Source organism: Peromyscus eremicus, chromosome 7, assembly GCF_949786415.1.
Source record: "Peromyscus eremicus chromosome 7, PerEre_H2_v1, whole genome shotgun sequence".
Taxonomy (NCBI): Eukaryota; Metazoa; Chordata; class Mammalia; order Rodentia; family Cricetidae; genus Peromyscus; species Peromyscus eremicus.
Window position 1 is genome coordinate 80,516,707 of NC_081422.1, and position 16,698 is coordinate 80,533,404.

At 45.0% G+C, this 16,698-nt stretch overlaps 2 protein-coding genes across 6 annotated transcripts in view; one reads left to right on the forward strand and one right to left on the reverse strand.

Moving 5' to 3' along the window:
• Positions 1-11,207, reverse strand: part of Pgm3 (phosphoglucomutase 3) — a 28,632-nt gene extending 17,425 nt beyond the window's left edge. The window contains exons 1-4 of one of the 4 annotated variants that reach the window (XM_059268318.1): positions 11,078-11,207; positions 9,328-9,533; positions 8,718-8,902; positions 6,398-6,465 (exon numbers count right to left, since the gene is read on the reverse strand). In XM_059268318.1, coding sequence (XP_059124301.1) covers positions 6,398-6,465; positions 8,718-8,902; positions 9,328-9,531 — 457 coding nt within the window. In that variant the 5' untranslated portion in view covers positions 9,532-9,533; positions 11,078-11,207. The other 3 variants (XM_059268321.1, XM_059268319.1, XM_059268320.1) reach the window with 3 other exon arrangements.
• Rwdd2a (RWD domain containing 2A) lies at positions 10,852-14,328 on the forward strand. Of its 2 annotated transcripts, none has more exons than XM_059268323.1 (3): positions 10,852-10,992; positions 12,197-12,423; positions 13,578-14,328. In XM_059268323.1, the coding sequence occupies exons 2-3, from the start codon at positions 12,223-12,225 to the stop codon at positions 14,253-14,255; spliced, it is 879 nt and encodes a 292-aa protein (XP_059124306.1). In that variant the 5' UTR covers positions 10,852-10,992; positions 12,197-12,222; the 3' UTR covers positions 14,256-14,328. The 2 variants fall into 2 exon arrangements, with proteins under 2 accessions (XP_059124306.1, XP_059124305.1); XM_059268322.1 differs by lacking the exon at positions 10,852-10,992 and adding an exon at positions 11,269-11,392.
• The last annotated feature ends 2,370 nt before the right edge of the window (positions 14,329-16,698 follow it).

The window sequence follows — 16,698 nt, forward strand, 5'->3', positions numbered from 1 at the left end:
TGTTCAAACAAGTGTCTCCGAACTTATTCTCAAGCCAGAGACCTCTCTAGGTACAGTAGTATTCTAAACCGCACCGCCTTTGATGTTGTCCCAGGTTCCTCTGTGTTGCGAAGATCCTCCACGGATCTCAGCTGCGGATGCCCTGCGCTGGCTCTCGCGTCCGCCATTCCCAGCTTCCCAGCGGCTTCTGGAGCTTTCGAAAACCGCTCAGACTGCCTGTTTTGCAGTCTGCTAGGACACTAAGTTCTGTATCTCAGGTTCTTTCAGCATATACATTAATAGACTCACACTTAACATTTACACTTTTTCACAAACTCACATATAACCTTTTGCCTTGCAAAGCATTTAGACTCACATTCAACATTTACACGTTTTTACAAACTCATATAACATTAACATCTACTTATTTAAACTCCTTAAGGAAACTATAGAACTACTTTAGCAAATATATTTTTTATTACTTATGTACTTATTTAAACTTACATTTACAACCAGCATCCTCACCCATTACAACCTTATTACTGCATGTCCTAAGACTACATTAGATACTTCCTGCAAGCCCATATTCTTAAAGGAACTCTGTAGATCTATCCTACAAACCTATATAGGGCTACCACTAGCATATATATAATTTAGCAAACATCTGAAGATTTCTTTAACACAGATCTAACAAGACAGAATTTTTACAAACTCACATATCTTATTTTCATCTTTTTCTACCCCCTACTCCTAACTATTATCACTATCTCTATTAGATTTTCTTAACTAGACAGAAAGTATGTACATCATTTCTAAATTTTAGATTTTATAGTCAGCTTTGTTATAAAGCACTGGGATTTAGTGAGTGTTGTTATAGAATTGTGATAGTTGTTGCTAGGGGACTATAACCTTCCCAGGATGATGCCATACTCCAAAGTTGCCAGTTCTCTCAGCCGTTCCGGACCGGCAGAGATGCACTGTTAGCGGTAAACAGTTTTTAACTAGAGGCTGTCCCTTCATCCAAATTCATAATAGTTCCCCTAAGTGCTTCAATTCTAAGACAACGTTCAGTGTATAAACTGTTTTCCCTTGTTTTAAGGATTTTAAAGTGGCTTGTTTGCTCTTATAGGTAGCTTTCTGTCATCCAGCTACCGTAAAAACTTTGCACAGCTATAAGGGTAAATAAGGCATTTTACCAAGGAGCCCCAAACCGCGAAGCACCTAGTTCCGTATCCTTTCAATTTTTCATTGGAACTGACACTTAAAACTCTTAGATGATTTTCCTCCTTATTCTTTTAAAAGCTGTATTTTAAGTTTACCATGAACGTATTTTCGAGCTGACAAAAGTGTTTCAGGGCAATGTCGCCATCTTTAGTGGAAAAACTACCTTTCCCAGAATGCATTTCCCTTATATCAGTCCATAATAGTATCAGTCCCTTATATCAGTCCTTTATATCATTTCCCTTATATCAGTCATTTCCCATAGTTCTTTTTGGGTCTGAGAGTCAACTTTTAAGTTCTTTTTTTTACCAGACTTGCTTACAAATTCTTGCCCGGGAGGTTTGAACAAAGTTTTTTGCTTTTGCAAGGGGAGATTTGAACAGGCATTTTACATTTTTAATTATGGGACATTGGGAGGTTTCTGGTCTCTCCTCAGCTGGCTTTAACACGTGTCTCTCCTTTAATTGACACTGGCCCCCAAATCAGAACTGCACCTGCCTCGTTAGCGCGCATTGAGGTGGGCAATTTCTGATAGCAACTTTCCTCGGGGCTTGTGTTTGTCTTAGCCAGTCAGTGAACAAGATCATGCACTACAGCTTTTCCATAGCTCTTTCGGAGAGATTTTCTCCCACTGATTTTATTCTCATTTTGCTTGTTCCTTCCCCCCAGATGCAGAGCTTCAGGTATCTGTCTGCGGCTCTGTACCTCTGCTAGCTGCCTTTGGAGGTAGGGGCTTTTTTTCTCCCCCCGAATCTACCTCAAATTCTAGCAGCTTTTTCAGGTCACATTTTCTGGGGAGGATTATGTCCCTTCTGTTTCTTCAGAGTCTTTCTCCCAGACAGTTCCCAGTTTGGTCTCAGTTTATCCCCTCTACCCCAGAAACAGTTTCCGACACTACAGTGGCGGCTTTCCCTGCTACTGAAGGTAGGAGTTTTTTGTCTGTTTCTGTTTTAAGGGTCTGTGTGGTTTGCGTACAGACTGAAAGTCTAACAAGGGAGGTTTTTGCCATTTCTAAACTCCCATTAGGACAGGCATTTTGTTTCATTAGGCCTTCACCTGGCCCAGTCCCCCAGTGGGTTGCATTTGCTTGTCTGGGTGCTCAAGGACAGAGCTTATGCCAGAGACAATCACCCCTCAAGGGCTACACTCCCCCTCATCTCAGGGAGTCAGTTGAAACAAAGCTTTTCTCAAAAAGATGCTTTCTCTGACAGAAAAAAAGCTTTACTCCTGGATAGTTCTGTTCTGCCCTGGCTGGGCTCTTTCCCCAGACAGCGTTCTGACTCAGCAGCACAACTGCTTCAGACACAGTTCAGCTTTACCGTTTTCCCAGAAAGGTCCTTTCTCTAATAGGAAAGCTTTTTTCTCAGATTTCTTTTTTTCAGCTGTGGACCTATCAACCCGGGGCTTGTAGGAAAGTGGATAACTGTGCCGTTCCCACCGGCTTTAGCTTTGGTTGTTCATTAGCAATCTTCCCCTGGGTCCTGCACCTTCCTGCCTCAGCTCTGTGCTCCAGGAAGTTTGCAACTGCAGGAACCCTAGTATCCCTGAAATGCACTCCAACTCAGAGAAGCTGGCCAGTCACCTCTGGGTTTTTGCTCAGAAGAGAGGATACAAAGCTAACAGTTTGCATTGCTTCAGGGGATCTTTGCATTAGGACGATTAGGAGCACCTTTTCATTCTGAAACGCTCAACTCAGAAACAAAACCCTTGATGCCTCAGCTCGGTTGTAACTGAAAAGCTTGGCTTTTTTGCTTTTCTCAGGTAAAGTTTCTGGCCCTTTTGGGCTCTCTGTAGCTCTTTACCCACACTCTCCCAAGCGTTTCCCTCAGGGTACTCTGACCCACTGTCTTTTACTAGCTTGAAGAGACAGAGCTTAGAAGAGGTTTTTAGGAACTTGTCCCTGCCTCCTGCATTGCAGGGACAATTTTTAAGGCTTGAAAAACAGAACTTAGAGGTTTTGCTGTCTTAAGAGGTTTGTTGTTTTTCCCTTAGAGCTAATCACAGGTGGTCCCCATACTAATATCTTCAGGTGATTCTAATTTTTGTCCTTCTGAGAGAAAGTTAAAGGCTTTAGTTTTTAAGTTTGAGAGCTTTTGAGAAAGATGAAGGCTTTTTAGAGTTTTTTCCCCCAAATTTTCCAAGAAAAGCTTTAAGAGAAAGGTTTTTTCCCCCCAAGAGAAACAGCAACTTTTCCCAAAACTTCGCAACTTTAAACTTTTTGGCTTTTTACATCCCCATTTTTGCCTCAGGGAGAAATCACTTTCTCCTGCCGCTTGGACTTAGCATTTCAGCTGCCCCAGGTCAAAAGCTTCCATAGGAAACCTATTCTTCCCCATAAGCTCGAAGAAGAGCTTTTTTACTACCCAAATAGCCCAAAGATAGATTTTTTTCCCCCAGTTTGCATTCAGAGCCCCCAAGTTAGAAAATTGAAGAGTTTTTCTGTCTAGTTGCCTTACTTTTTTTTTCCTACACAATCTTATACTTCTAAGTTTTTCCTACACTATTTTACTACCCTATGCCTTATACTTATTTTTCACAGATAGAAATTGAGAAAGGGATAGAAGATAGAAAATTTTGACAGAAGAGAATTTCGCTGCAGCATCAGACATCCTTCCAGTCCGCTTTCCTTTTCTCTCGAGGATAAAACCCCTGCCTCTCAATAATATATATAAATATATATTTTCCATAACACTGGCATGCCTCATCCACTGGCAGGGCTGAACTCAGCACTTTCGCCAAAAACTCTGTAATAAAACTATTTTCCTTTATCTTTAGTCCCTATTACTTTGTTTTTAGTCCCTGTTCATTTGTCTTTAGTCCCCCTTTTTTTAGTCCCCCCTTTTTTTCTTTAGTCCCTTTTTTCTTTTTTCTTTAGTCCCTGTTCATGGCGCCATTCTGTGGGGCGTTTACCCAACCACCCCCACAGTTCCCCAGAGTTTTCTTGAGTGCGAGCAGCAGGAAATATTAGATAGAAGGATTTATTGCAGAGAATCTTGCGGAGATAAACAGATAGAAAATAAAGGATAGCCTCGAGAGGGCCTGGAACCTATTCCAACGGCCCCGACTGTCTCTGCCCCAGGGTTTTTATAGAGACGCCAAGGGGTGGAGCAAAAGACCTCCTCCCCCAGCACAGCCAAGTGCAGACCATCCCAGACACCTGCACTCAGGCCCGTGGTCTAATCATCCTCTATGAGGACCTGCTGGGTAAAGGCACGAGGAACCCGAGAACGGGCTCCCACAGGGAGACAAGGTGTTAAAAAAAAAAAAAATCACTCAAATTTTTCTATATTTAATAAACTAGAAGTGATTCATTTAGAAATAGACCCGATTAGAGAAAGATCAACCACTCTGGGAGGGATGACAGAAAGAAGGGTCTGGTGATGTGAATGCAAAGTGGGTCAAGGCTCGAAGTGAATCTGTACACTGGGTAGAACAGGCCCAGGAGTGGGGCCAGGGGACCAAAGACAGTTCCCATCACCGCACATCACGTCAACGGCACAGATACAGGCTGCTTGCCTGTATGAAGCACCGCTGACTGGGATGTGCATCCACATTATCTACGTGCACATCATGACAGAATGTGGGTATCTCACTGGGAACTGGGACACACATGAAACACACATGAAACAGACACCACGGAGCAGATAACCAGAAGTGTTTGATGAGTGAATGCATGCATGTATGAGGGAGGCTGGAGAGACAACCATTCAGACATGATGTAGATCAAAGAGGGGACCGCCGAGGAGCCCTTAGCAAAAGGGACAGAAAACAAGCAGCAGAGATGACCAAGAAGGAACGTGTCCAAGCAAGCAGAAGGGTAAAGAAAACCGTCATAGTTCGGAGAGCTGTGAGGGCATAACCTATGGTGAGAAGCACTGAATCCAAGTTCCTGTTTTCGGTCACAGACCACTTACTCTCTTCCTAGGACAATGACTGTCAAGGGGCCCTCAGCCAGCAAAGCACAGGTAGACAGCAGGACTAGAGCAGGACCCCAGCACCCAGAGAGACACCCAGACAACTGCTGGGCAGGTGTGGGGGCCCACCTCAAGCCCTAGTCTGCTGCAGGTGAGTCTCTTCCCTATCGTGAGTGAATTTAAAGCACACCCAGTTGAGTAGCCAAAGAAAACGCTCACGACAAATGAGAAAACAGCACTCGGAAGTGAAGAGGGTTCCCTGGGACAAGCTGGCTAGCAAGACTAGCCACACTGGCCTTAGCTAAACGCCTGAGAAAGGACTGGCTAAAACAGTGAGCTCTGGGTTCAAGTAAGACTTCCTACCTCAACATATAAGGTAGGGATCAAGGAAGACACCCAGCACTGACTTCTGGCCTCCACACACACCCACATACATGCACACAAGCATACACACTTGCATGTGTGCACACAGACACACACACACGCGCACACACAAAATCAAAAAGATTGTCAATCCATACTACACACACTGCACCACAAATGCCTCGGGCTCTCTGCAGCTTAACCCAACACTGCAGGATCTCGATCTATCCAGAGGATCCAGCAATCTGAATTCAGATGAATACAGGAGACAGCACCCTGAACAAACACCAAGGGACCCACCTGGAGCAGACTAAGGACGACCAGGTGAGCAATCAGAGAACAAACACATCTCCAATCAGACCAGGAGTTACAACCATTTCTGAAATGGGCCTAAATATATTCCTGCTATGCATTAAGGCCAAGCAGCATTCTCAGCATTGACAGTTATATAATAAAAATACTTATAAACTCTGGAAAATGTTGGCAGTGCCCCATGTCCTACAGTGTCAAATAGTCAGCCAAGATTGAACTCTGTAAAAAAAAAAAATAAGCATACCCATCTAATTAGTTTGTAAATTTGCTTTCATCCTTTAAAAATGGTAAAATTGTATGTATAAGTAAGAATTATTTTATAACAAATTTCTCTATGACTTATGATCAGCAAACATTGGACCTGTGATTTCAGATACCTGTATAGCAGGTGCTGTGGAAAATTTATCAGGCAAATGGGGTCACAAGCAGAAAAGATTTAATATGCTCTGCCCCCATGGGTAAACTCATATGCCTTCCCTGAAAAACCTGCAATATTTTAAAAGTTTATCTAGGTATTAATTTCTTAACTTTTATTATTTGTTATTTCCAATTTTAAGTATGTTACTTTTTAAATTTAAAAAACAATTTCTTGATGATTAACTACATACCATGAAATTGGCCTCCTAAAACAGTCACACCGTCTATTACAGACTGTGAAAGTTTCTCACTACTGGGCCTGTGAGAGAAAAGAGAGGAGAGTTAGTAAACGGGAAAGCAAATGGAGGAGTGTGTGCTTACAATTTCAAAATACACGTTCAATGAACCTGAAAGCAATCAACTCTGGCAAAAAACTCAGGGTAAATTATAATCATTTTCCCAGGATCCTTTGCACAGGTGACTTCTTAGAAAATTTGGGCTTTTAAATTTACAAAAACTAGATACAAAGAGCCAGGTTTGCTGACGCAGACCTCTAATTCCTCCCACCCACTTGAGAAGCTGAGGCAGGAGGATCACTAGGTACAATGCCTGCACAGAGTGAGTTCAAGGCCAGCCTGGGTAAATTTGTGCGACTATATCATCAGAATTAAAAAGGGAGCTAGGACCGTAGCTCAGTACAAGTGTGTTTTCCTAATATACACAAAGCCCTGGATTCAATACCCTGTACTGGAAAAAAAAAAAAAAAAAAAAGTGGGGAGGGATATAAAGGAGGGTTGGAGAGAGCTCAGTAGTTAAAAGTGCATATTGTTCTTGCAGAGGACCTGAGTTCAATTCCCAACATAGGCAGCTCACAACTGCCTGTAACTCCAGCTCAAGGAGATCAGATACACCCCAACCTTCACACACACACACACACACACACACACACACACACACACACACAATAATAATATTTTTAAAATTATAAAAGATACCCTAACTTACACATAAAACATTTCCTAGTTTGACTATAGCAGTATGTATCTTAGTTAATAATAGCCACAATCAATACTGAATGCACACAGTGATGTAGGAGAGTGGGGTCTTAAACTACTGAGAGCATAAAGCCTAGTTTTCATTTTATAAAATCAGAACAAATTACCCATCTATCTGAAAAGTAAGTGAATCATCATATAACCACAGGTGAGAGCCAAACACAGTAATGGGATAATAACTGACTTAAGGGCATAAATCAATTAGCTATTTCTGCTGCCTATGGACCTAATGAGTAAGTAGTTTTTGCAAAACCTGGTAACACGGCACAGGGTAAAAACAAAGCCCAAGTTATCCAGAGAATGAGAATGTATCTTAGAAAGAAGATTTAGATGAAGCCAGAACTTGCATAAAAGAGAAAATGACTACTTGTCACAGGCTTTTTCTTTTGGGAGCCACCAACCAACTCCCAAATCATGACACAGAGACTTATTAATAGTTATGAATGATGGACCTTAGCTTAGCTCTTTTCTGACTAGCCCTTTTAACTTAAATTAACCTGTTTCTCCTTTATCTATCTTTTGCCTTGGGGCTTTTTATCTTACTTTCACTGCTTCTCTGTGTCTGGCTTCTTCCCTAAGGGTGTCCCTCCTTTTCTTCTTCTTCTTCTTCTTCTTCTCCTCCTCCTCCTCCTCCTCCTCCTCCTCCTCCTCCTCCTCCTCCTCCTCCTCCTCTTTCTCGTTCCTTTCTTCTCCTCCCAGCCTAGATTCCTCCACCTATTTATTCTCTCTGTCTGCCAGCCCTGCCTATCCTTTCCTGCCTAGCTATTGGTTGTTCGGCTCTTCATTAAACCAATCAGGTGCCTTAGGCAGGCAAAGAGAAACAAAAGCAACACACCTTTACATAATTAAACAAATGCAACATAAACAAAAGTAACACACCTTCACTCAGTTAAAATAATATTCTGCAACATAAACAAATGTAACACATCTTTTTCCAGTTAAAATAATAGTCTACAGCAACTACTGTTTCAAAGTACACATTTAACCCAACACTGCAAAAAAGGAGGCTTTTGTAGAGGCGAAAGCTGCTGAACAGGACAAACACAGACTATAAAATGCTGTTTCCAGTAAATTCCAGAATGAAGAAATGACTGAACATCTGAACCAGTAACAAATTAGAAACCACATCTCTAAGTGTAGTTTGTTAAAAATTATATGCTCTGACTCTGCCTGGGGCAAATAACCTACAAAGTGTCACAATAAATAAACGCTGCTAACATACAGGGAAACATCGATTTTGTACATATTAGTTCATGTCACTCTCACAAAAATGTTGATTTATCATCAGCCCTGAGATGGAAGCTGCCACAGACTATGAAACCTGCTCCGATTATGTAAAAGTTAAAATGGGGGTGACTCCAAACCCAGACTTAGTCACCATGTGCCACTTAAAAAGGCAAAGAGACAGCGGGGTGTGGACTAAGCCTCTCTTACTCCTGCCCACTGGCCTTGGGCATGAAAACAGATGCGATCCCTCACAGTTATCTGCCCTTGCACAGGCAACTCTGATCCTCACCTGGTGTCTCTACCAATAACTACGAAGGCAGCCTGCTGCGGATCCACGGCTTCTTTCTCCATGATGGCAGCAAGCACTCTAGGCATCTCCTGCTCCTCAGCACTGGCCAGACAGGTAGCATGCTCCTCCCAGGAAGGGGCCAACATTTCCCCCAACGGGTCAATCAATTTCACGCCGTTGTCTTCCTAAAAGAGAAGCAAGCCTTAAGGGGAGCACACAATGGAGGTGACTGGAGGAAGAACCTCTACTGCCACCCCTCCAACTGATGGCTGAGCAGCTGCCCTGGGTACCGCTGGCACCAATGCCAGGCACCTGCCGCTGTTTCCCTTACATTACCTCTTCTGTTCCTTGTGACACGATCATTACTGATAATGTCTCCATCCAAACTGGGAAGGATGGTCTGTTATTTCTCTAATCTGGACACTCTCCAAAACACAGCCTCATTTCATTCCCTCCACACCCAGCTCAGCTGGACGGCTGCTCTGAGAGTCGTTCCAGACAAGGAGCACACAAATAAGGAGGCACACTCCCAGCATTAGAATGTGGACTCTGGTTCAAAGTGCTCAGACACTAGAGATCAGCCTTGTAAATAAGGGCACCAACTTGTTACCTCGGGATTGTGTGAGGCCGTAACCATGACTCCAATGGTGGCTCTTGTCTGCTTTGACCTCAGGACGGCTAGTAATCCCATTCGAAACATGATATGATCGAGATGTTGGGCGTTTGTCCGAAATCCAGCAGTCCCATACTGGAGAATGAACCCCTGGGGCTTGGCATGGAATGCTGAGCGTTTAGAAACAGCCTCCAGATCCATGTCTGCAAAAGTAAGAAATAGGAAGAAAAAGCTTTCAAGGACCATTTGCTTCCAAACTGCCATCTCAACATAACACATTTATTTCACTGGGACCCTCTCCAAAGAACCATGGGGGGGGGGGGAGAGGTGGGAGAAGGGAGCAAAGAAGAGAAAAAAGGTAGTCCAACAGTGATGGCCCATGCCTTTAATCCCAGCACTCGAGAGGCAGAGGCAAGCAAGTCTACAGCTTGAGTTCCAGGACAGCCAGGACTGTTTCACAGAGAAACGCTGCCGCGAGAGAAAGAGAAAGAGAGAGAAAGAACTAGAGAGAGAAAGAGAGGGAGAGAAAGAGAGGAATTCCCAGAGTTAGAATTAACTAGAAGCTCCTGCCTAAACTGTGCACTCCAGAGCAGAGTCAGGACAGAAAGAAACCAGCTCGTCCACTTCTTTCCCACTTGGCCTCCAGGATGAACTTTCCTTAATGACCTCACATCTCTATTCAGAGACTCCTAGAAGATCAAAGATCATCTTATTTTACAAAGGGGTCAACTTAGGTGTAGGCCCTAGTTGATAAAGTCTGGGGTGAGGCCAGTGAAAGATTGAGGCTGAAGGCCAGATCCACTAAGGGCTGAGTACCACCAAATACCTGGGAAATGCATGGGACTCATTCACTAGAGAGAAACAGTCAGTCCCAAAGGAAAAGCAAAGCGCAGTCATTTCCTCCTGTCTAAGACCTCCCAGATCAGCTAGGACATCTCACAGAAGACTCCAATTTATTCACAAAGACAACAGCAGTTTTCTAAATTCATGTCTAAACCTACTCACATCTGCATAATGCTGCTTTCGTGAACTCTAATCCCCCTAATACTCTGGGACACCTCCAATTAGTTCAATTCGAGATTTTCTGCCTCAGCCAGCAAGGTACTTGCAGAGCCATAGACTGTGAACTTCCTGGGTCAATTCTATGCTCGCTAGCCCAGAGAGAAGCAGCTGTCCTTCAGCTAACAGCCACACCTCCTTGTTTTATTGTCCTTCCTTGCTTCAATGCTGGAAAATGTTTGCTTTTGTCCAATTTGTAAAAATCGGTTATTCCCAAGCTAACTTAGTTCGCCCCAAAGTAATTAAACTTTTGTTCATAACGACGAATATATTTTTGTCAAAACTGACCAGTAGGAAATGTATCACGATTATTCATAAGGGTGTCAACCACTCCTATGAGATCCAAAACTCTCTGAAAGGAAAATAACAGTCATATAACAGCACGCTTCCACCCTTTAATGCGTCGGGAGTTCTAGAACTAATTTCAATGGGTATGGGAATGCTTATTAAAAGTCCCAACAGCTTTCACTCTTCAAAAGTGACAGCGTAGCCCGCTTCTTTCTTTCATCCGGTAGTACATTCTGCTCCCAGCTCCCGATTACCCGCGGCTCCCCCGCACTCCAGCGTGAGGTCTACAAGGACCTGGGCCGCACTGAGCGGTGGGTAGGTGTGTCTGACGGTCGTCCCCAGCCATGGCTGCCGAGGATCCCCCACCCACAACGGCCCCACAGTCTCCAAACCCGCTCACCTAGTTCTGGAGCTGGAACGTCCTCTCCACAGCAGACCAGCCAGCCACCGTGCAGTGCGTACCAAACGAACTCACTCAAACCCTGAAGACGTGGCCCGGCCTGGCTTCCGGCCCGACGCCCCGCCCCTCGGCCAAGATGTCCCCGCCCCTGTTCCCGGCCCCCGCCGCAGCCAATCGCGGCGGGTAGGATGTTCTGGCCCCGCCCCATGCGCCAAGCCCCGCCCCTAGCCGTCCGCGCGCTGCTCGCGCCCGCGGAACTGCAGCTGCGGTTCGAAGCGGGGTCGGGGGCTGCTTGGCTTTGAATGAGCTGGAAGGGTGAGGCCGCGGCGGCCGAGGCTGGCCGAGGGTTAGCACCCGGGGTGGGCAGCTGCGCCTCCCTGCCTGGACCTCGGGAGGCCGGGGTCCCCAGAGGGCGGGCGCACTGATGTCCCTCCGACCACCGAGGTCACCTCCCAGCCCAGCCCCTGGAAGGCGAGGGCAGCGCCATCCCCGTGGGTCCTCACCCCCTCGACCCTAGGCGTCCTTTTATTAAGTGACAGACCCCTCCCCCAGCTCCCTGGCTAGGCCGAGGCAGCCTTATGCACCTGCGCGAGATGCAGCACGCCACTGCAGTCCGGGGAGGCTGTCCTCCAAGGGGTCTGCGGAGGAGGGCTGGCGGATGGCGGCAGGGACGACCCAGAGCCCTCCTCTCCGTTCCGCGGGCATCCCTCCTCGCCGCCTCCAGCTCTGCGCTGGCCTGAGATCCGAGTGGGATTCCAGGGCCGGCCCCTGCTTTTCTCGGGATTGAGGCTGGCCTGGCCGGGGGTACAGGTGTTTGCAACCACCTGCCGCAGAACGTGTCTCCCAAACACTTGTTGAAAGCTCAGACTCCTGAGTGGCCGGTCAGAGTGCGGAAGAGAGACTAGGAAATCTAGGTTTTGACGGAGCATTTTAAAAGGATGTTGTGCATACTAGATTTGGGGCTCAGGAGAGAAATCTAAACAGTTTAAGTGTCTGTGTGTGTGTGTGCGCCCCTAGCTCTCTGCAAACGGTGGAAATGCCTCCTAGAAAAGGGACCTTGGGAAAATTTCCTGGACACCAGATGTCGTTAACAAACCCACTGTTTCTGGGCCTCTCCAGGTTTCCAAGCAGGTTGATTTGGAGACATGACAGCGTCGGTAAAAGAAAGCCTTCAGCTTCAGCTGCTGGAGATGGAAATGCTGTTTTCTATGTTTCCTAACCAAGGAGAAGTAAAACTTGAAGACGTAAACGCCCTAACTAACATAAAGCGGTACCTGGAAGGCACTAGGGAGGCGCTCCCACACAACATCGAATTTGTGATCACGCTCCAAATTGAGGAGCCCAAGGTGGGTGCTTTTATTTGTTCTAAGTGTTTCTGGGTGCCCACTTTTTTGTGTATTTTAATGTGTATGGGTGTTTTGCACTCATGTGTGCCTGTGAACCTTGTGCATGCTGTGCCCTCGGAGGCCAGAGGAGGGCAGACCTGGAGGTACAGAAATTTGTGAGACACCATGTGAGTGCTTGGAATCGAACCTGTGCCCTCTAGAAGAGCAGCCAGTGCTCTGGACGGCTGGGCCATCTCCATCCCGAGGTGCCCAGAAAAACCCAGTGCATAACCTTCCTATCCAGGAGACAAATAGACAATCCCAAATACATATCCCAATACTTGTTGGGAAGGAAAAGGTACCAAACACGAGATGCTCCTTAAATTCTCTTAAGTAACTATCCTGACTTTTACATAAATGCACATCCCTTTTTAACAAATGTGCCGACTGATTTCAGTGGAAATGCCTTGCAGTCTTATCGTTGTTATTCCATCCTCTCATCCAGTTTCTTACCAACCCAACTGTTAGAATGTGCCTTCTACATACACTATGATTTTCACAAACCTGGACGCTGCCTGCTACAGAGGGGCTTCTCTGAAGTTAATGAATGCTTAGGATTTTGTTTCGATGGCACTGACTGTGGATAGTAACTACAAATACAAAATCTAAATGTTAAATATAAACTTACCCCCATCTTCTGTTCCCTTTGTTCCTAGGAATATTAGCAAAGCATAGTATAGGCACCATATGGACGGGGCACTTGAGAACTAATGTTAGCTCTCACCTGCTCATCCTTCAGTTACTATTCCTTCAGAGCAGGTGTACTGCTTCCCCAGACTTGATTTTTATCTCACTGATTACACACTTCAGTGGAACCCTGAACTTCTCCCATGGTAAAAATTAAATTCTCCCTATGTGTGGTCACTGTTTAATGTATGTCTCCTTCACTAGGCTCTATTCTAAGGCAGAAATCGTGTCTGACTTCACCCCTTCCTTATCCAGCACGGGTCACCCACCAGGCACATGTAGGTCAACAGTGATTAGTATGTAGTGATTGGTCTGTAGCTGGCACTTGCCAGTCTACATGACTGTTCCTATCACATTCATACAGTTGCCGTGATAAACTGGCTCGTGTGGTTTTGGGGTATTTAAATCTGTGTGGTTTTTATTTTAAGGTGACAATTGATTTGCAAGTTACCATGCCTCACAGCTACCCATACGTGGCTTTGCAGCTGTTTGGACGGTCACCTGAGCTTGACAGACAACAGCAGCTTCTTCTCAACCAAGGTCTCACTGCTTATCTAGGGACTTTCGATCCAGGTGAGCTGTGTGTCTGTGCAGCAATCCAGTGGCTGCAGGACAACAGCGCATCCTACTTCCTCAACAGAAAGCTGTCGGATGAGCCATCCACACAGGCAAAGCCCGTCAAGAACACATTCCTCAGAATGTGGATCTACAGCCACCACATATATCAGCAGGACCTCAGGAAAAAGATTTTGGAAGTGGGGAAAAGGTTAGATGTGACTGGATTTTGCATGACAGGAAAGCCTGGTATAATCTGTGTGGAAGGCTTCAAGGATCACTGTGAGGAATTCTGGCACACAATCAGATACCCCAACTGGAAACACATTTCCTGCAAGCACGCCGAGAGCGTGGAGACAGAAGGGAGCGGTGAAGACTTGCGCCTCTTCCATTCCTTCGAAGAGTTGCTCCTCGAGGCCCACGGTGACTACGGACTGAGGAATGACTACCACATGAACCTGGGCCAGTTCCTAGAGTTTCTCCGAAAACACAAAAGTGAGCATGTTTTCCAGATACTATTTGGTATTGAAAGCAAAAGTTCAGAGTCCTAGGACTCTATTAAAATATCTATGCTTGTAATTGTGCTAAGTATTTATGTTAATAAAACCAAAATAAAAAGGCCAATGACTATATAGAATTCCGGGTGGAAAACCTGGCTCTAGAATTTTCTGACTGCTAATGAAGCAAACAGGCCTTTTAACTCCCTGTCAGTCTAACTGTGATGTTTCCAGGTTGCTGTGTGAGGTCACACTTGGTTACCATTTCATTATAAATTAATGAAACAGTATATTTAACCAGAGAAACTTGGCTCAACAAGTCCAAAGGCAGGCGCAGAAGGTAAGAGCACTGGCCGCTCTTCCAAAGGACATACAGCAGCTCACTGCCATCTGTAACTGCAGTTCCAGTGGATCCCACACCCTCTTCTGGCCGCCTCGGGCACTGGCCTCACATGTGATGCATAGACATGTGCAGGAAAACCTATACCTACACACAAAAATAAATCAATGAAGCCCCAAGCCCCACAATTAATGTCAAAAACCAGACTGCAGATATAGATTCATAAATATGAGACATATCTCAGTTTCATAACACCAGCACATAGATGGCCCACCAGCTCATCACCAGAAATGAATTCTAAATCACAGATAAACTGAGAATAAAGAGCACCTGTTTGGTACATTCTTACTTTAAAACCCCCATCTGAAGAGTTTTAGTAAAACTAGATTCTAACAGCAACAGTGGATCACTGTAAAGTCTCAGGAGTTGCCCACCTTCATATGTGCATACACAGATAAACACATTAAAACTCCTTTTAAAAAAATGAAGGTAACAGCTCTTATTTCCCTGACTACCATTTGGTTAAAAATACTACTGGCAATGGTAGAAATATTCTTAGTCTTATTCACAAAAAGCGTGTGGCTTTTTTCTACCCCACAGTTCTTAGAAAACATTCCCTGGGGTTTTCCAGCGTCTGCTCATGTACAAGTATGCACTTTGAAACATAGCAAGAGAAAGCCGAGGATCACTGAGGAGGGTACCCCATCACCTTTGGGAAAAAATCAAACTGTACTTTCAGTGCTAAGTCTAAAGTTCTACCAGCCCTTTTCAAAAAGTTTAATTTGTTTTAAACCCCTAATAAGGGGCTGGAGAGAGAACTCAGTGGCCAAGAGCACTGGCTGCTCATCCAGAGGACCTAGGTTCAATTCCTACTCACTACTGTCTGTAACTCCAGTTCCAGGGGATCTGGTGCCCTCTTTGACCTCTAAGGATACCAGTCATACACATGGGGCAAATACTCATATACATAAAATAAATTGTAAAGACCCTCAGTAAAGTAGCTTTTCCCAATCATTTTGTTGCTAAGTATCTAACCCAAGAATTTCCAGACATCTATGTGCCAGGGGACCTTCCCCTCCCTCTGGTCTCAACCATCACACTCCTTTCCTGAAGAGAATCCCATCCATCCTCCTGTTGGGTCTCAGGCTGAGGACTTGATCCATTCAGGATGCCAAAGTGGCAGGACAGTGTCACGCAGAGCAATGCCCCAGTCCTCATGAAACATCATCGGCTGCCAATGTTGTACGCATTGAGAAACTTGGAGAAGCTTCTGGTGAACCAGTATCTTCATGCCTGCTGCCTGTCTAGGATGGAAGTACGTGCCCTTCGGCTAGGAAGGGCACTCCACGGCCTCCTCAGGTTCCCCTGTGCCCAGGAGGCTGTAGAACTGGCTCCATTATAGCTCAGTAGGAGTCTTCTCAAGGCGCAAGTCAGTCTGTGAAAGCTCTCAGTGATGGAAAGACCTTAGCTCCCCTGACTCATGTTTCAATCCTTTTTTTATGCCAATGGAACCCAAGCTGGGGCCTCACACCTTACTTACATATAAAGGGAAGAAACAGGATTTAACATCACCAAACAAGCTCTCCATGTTTGCCAAGCCTGAAAACAATATGGCATAGGAATCACCTTCATACATCTCTCCTTAAACTATCAATCATTAAACCAACACTCACAATTATTAGGCCCTATTTAAGTCCATTAACCCTTTGTCCTTTGAAATGAGACTATGTGCTATACAGTTGACCCAGAGGATTTTTCCTATGATTAAGTTAGCAAAAATGGCTTCTGAAATATAAACAGCTTAAGGAGTAAAATATGGAACAAAACTAGATTATTACATAATTCGATGAACAGAATACATTCAAGTCTATGAACTCATAACTACCTCTGGAGTTACTTCTAAGAATTTTTTCAGTACTCTGCTCTAACATGCCCAGTATTGGCACTGAACAGGACTTTTAGGTATATGTTACCAACAGACAGTCATTAGAGGTTCAGATTTTATATCAAACCGTCTGTTTGCACATTCGAATATACATACATAGGATCTCATTCAACACTCACTCACAGCACACTGTTGTTGTGTTTGCCCAGCCCAACAGGAACACAAACCACCCTCCCTCATGGACACATGGCTTTGGGGAACAGCCCCTTCTG

Bases quoted from the DNA above. Each gene is read 5' to 3' on its own strand.
- Rwdd2a (XM_059268323.1), top strand. From the start codon at position 12,223: ATGACAGCGTCGGTAAAAGAAAGCCTTCAGCTTCAGCTGCTGGAGATG. The intron at 12,424-13,577 runs GTGGGTGCTTTT...TTTTATTTTAAG, and splicing joins TCCAAATTGAGGAGCCCAAG to GTGACAATTGATTTGCAAGT.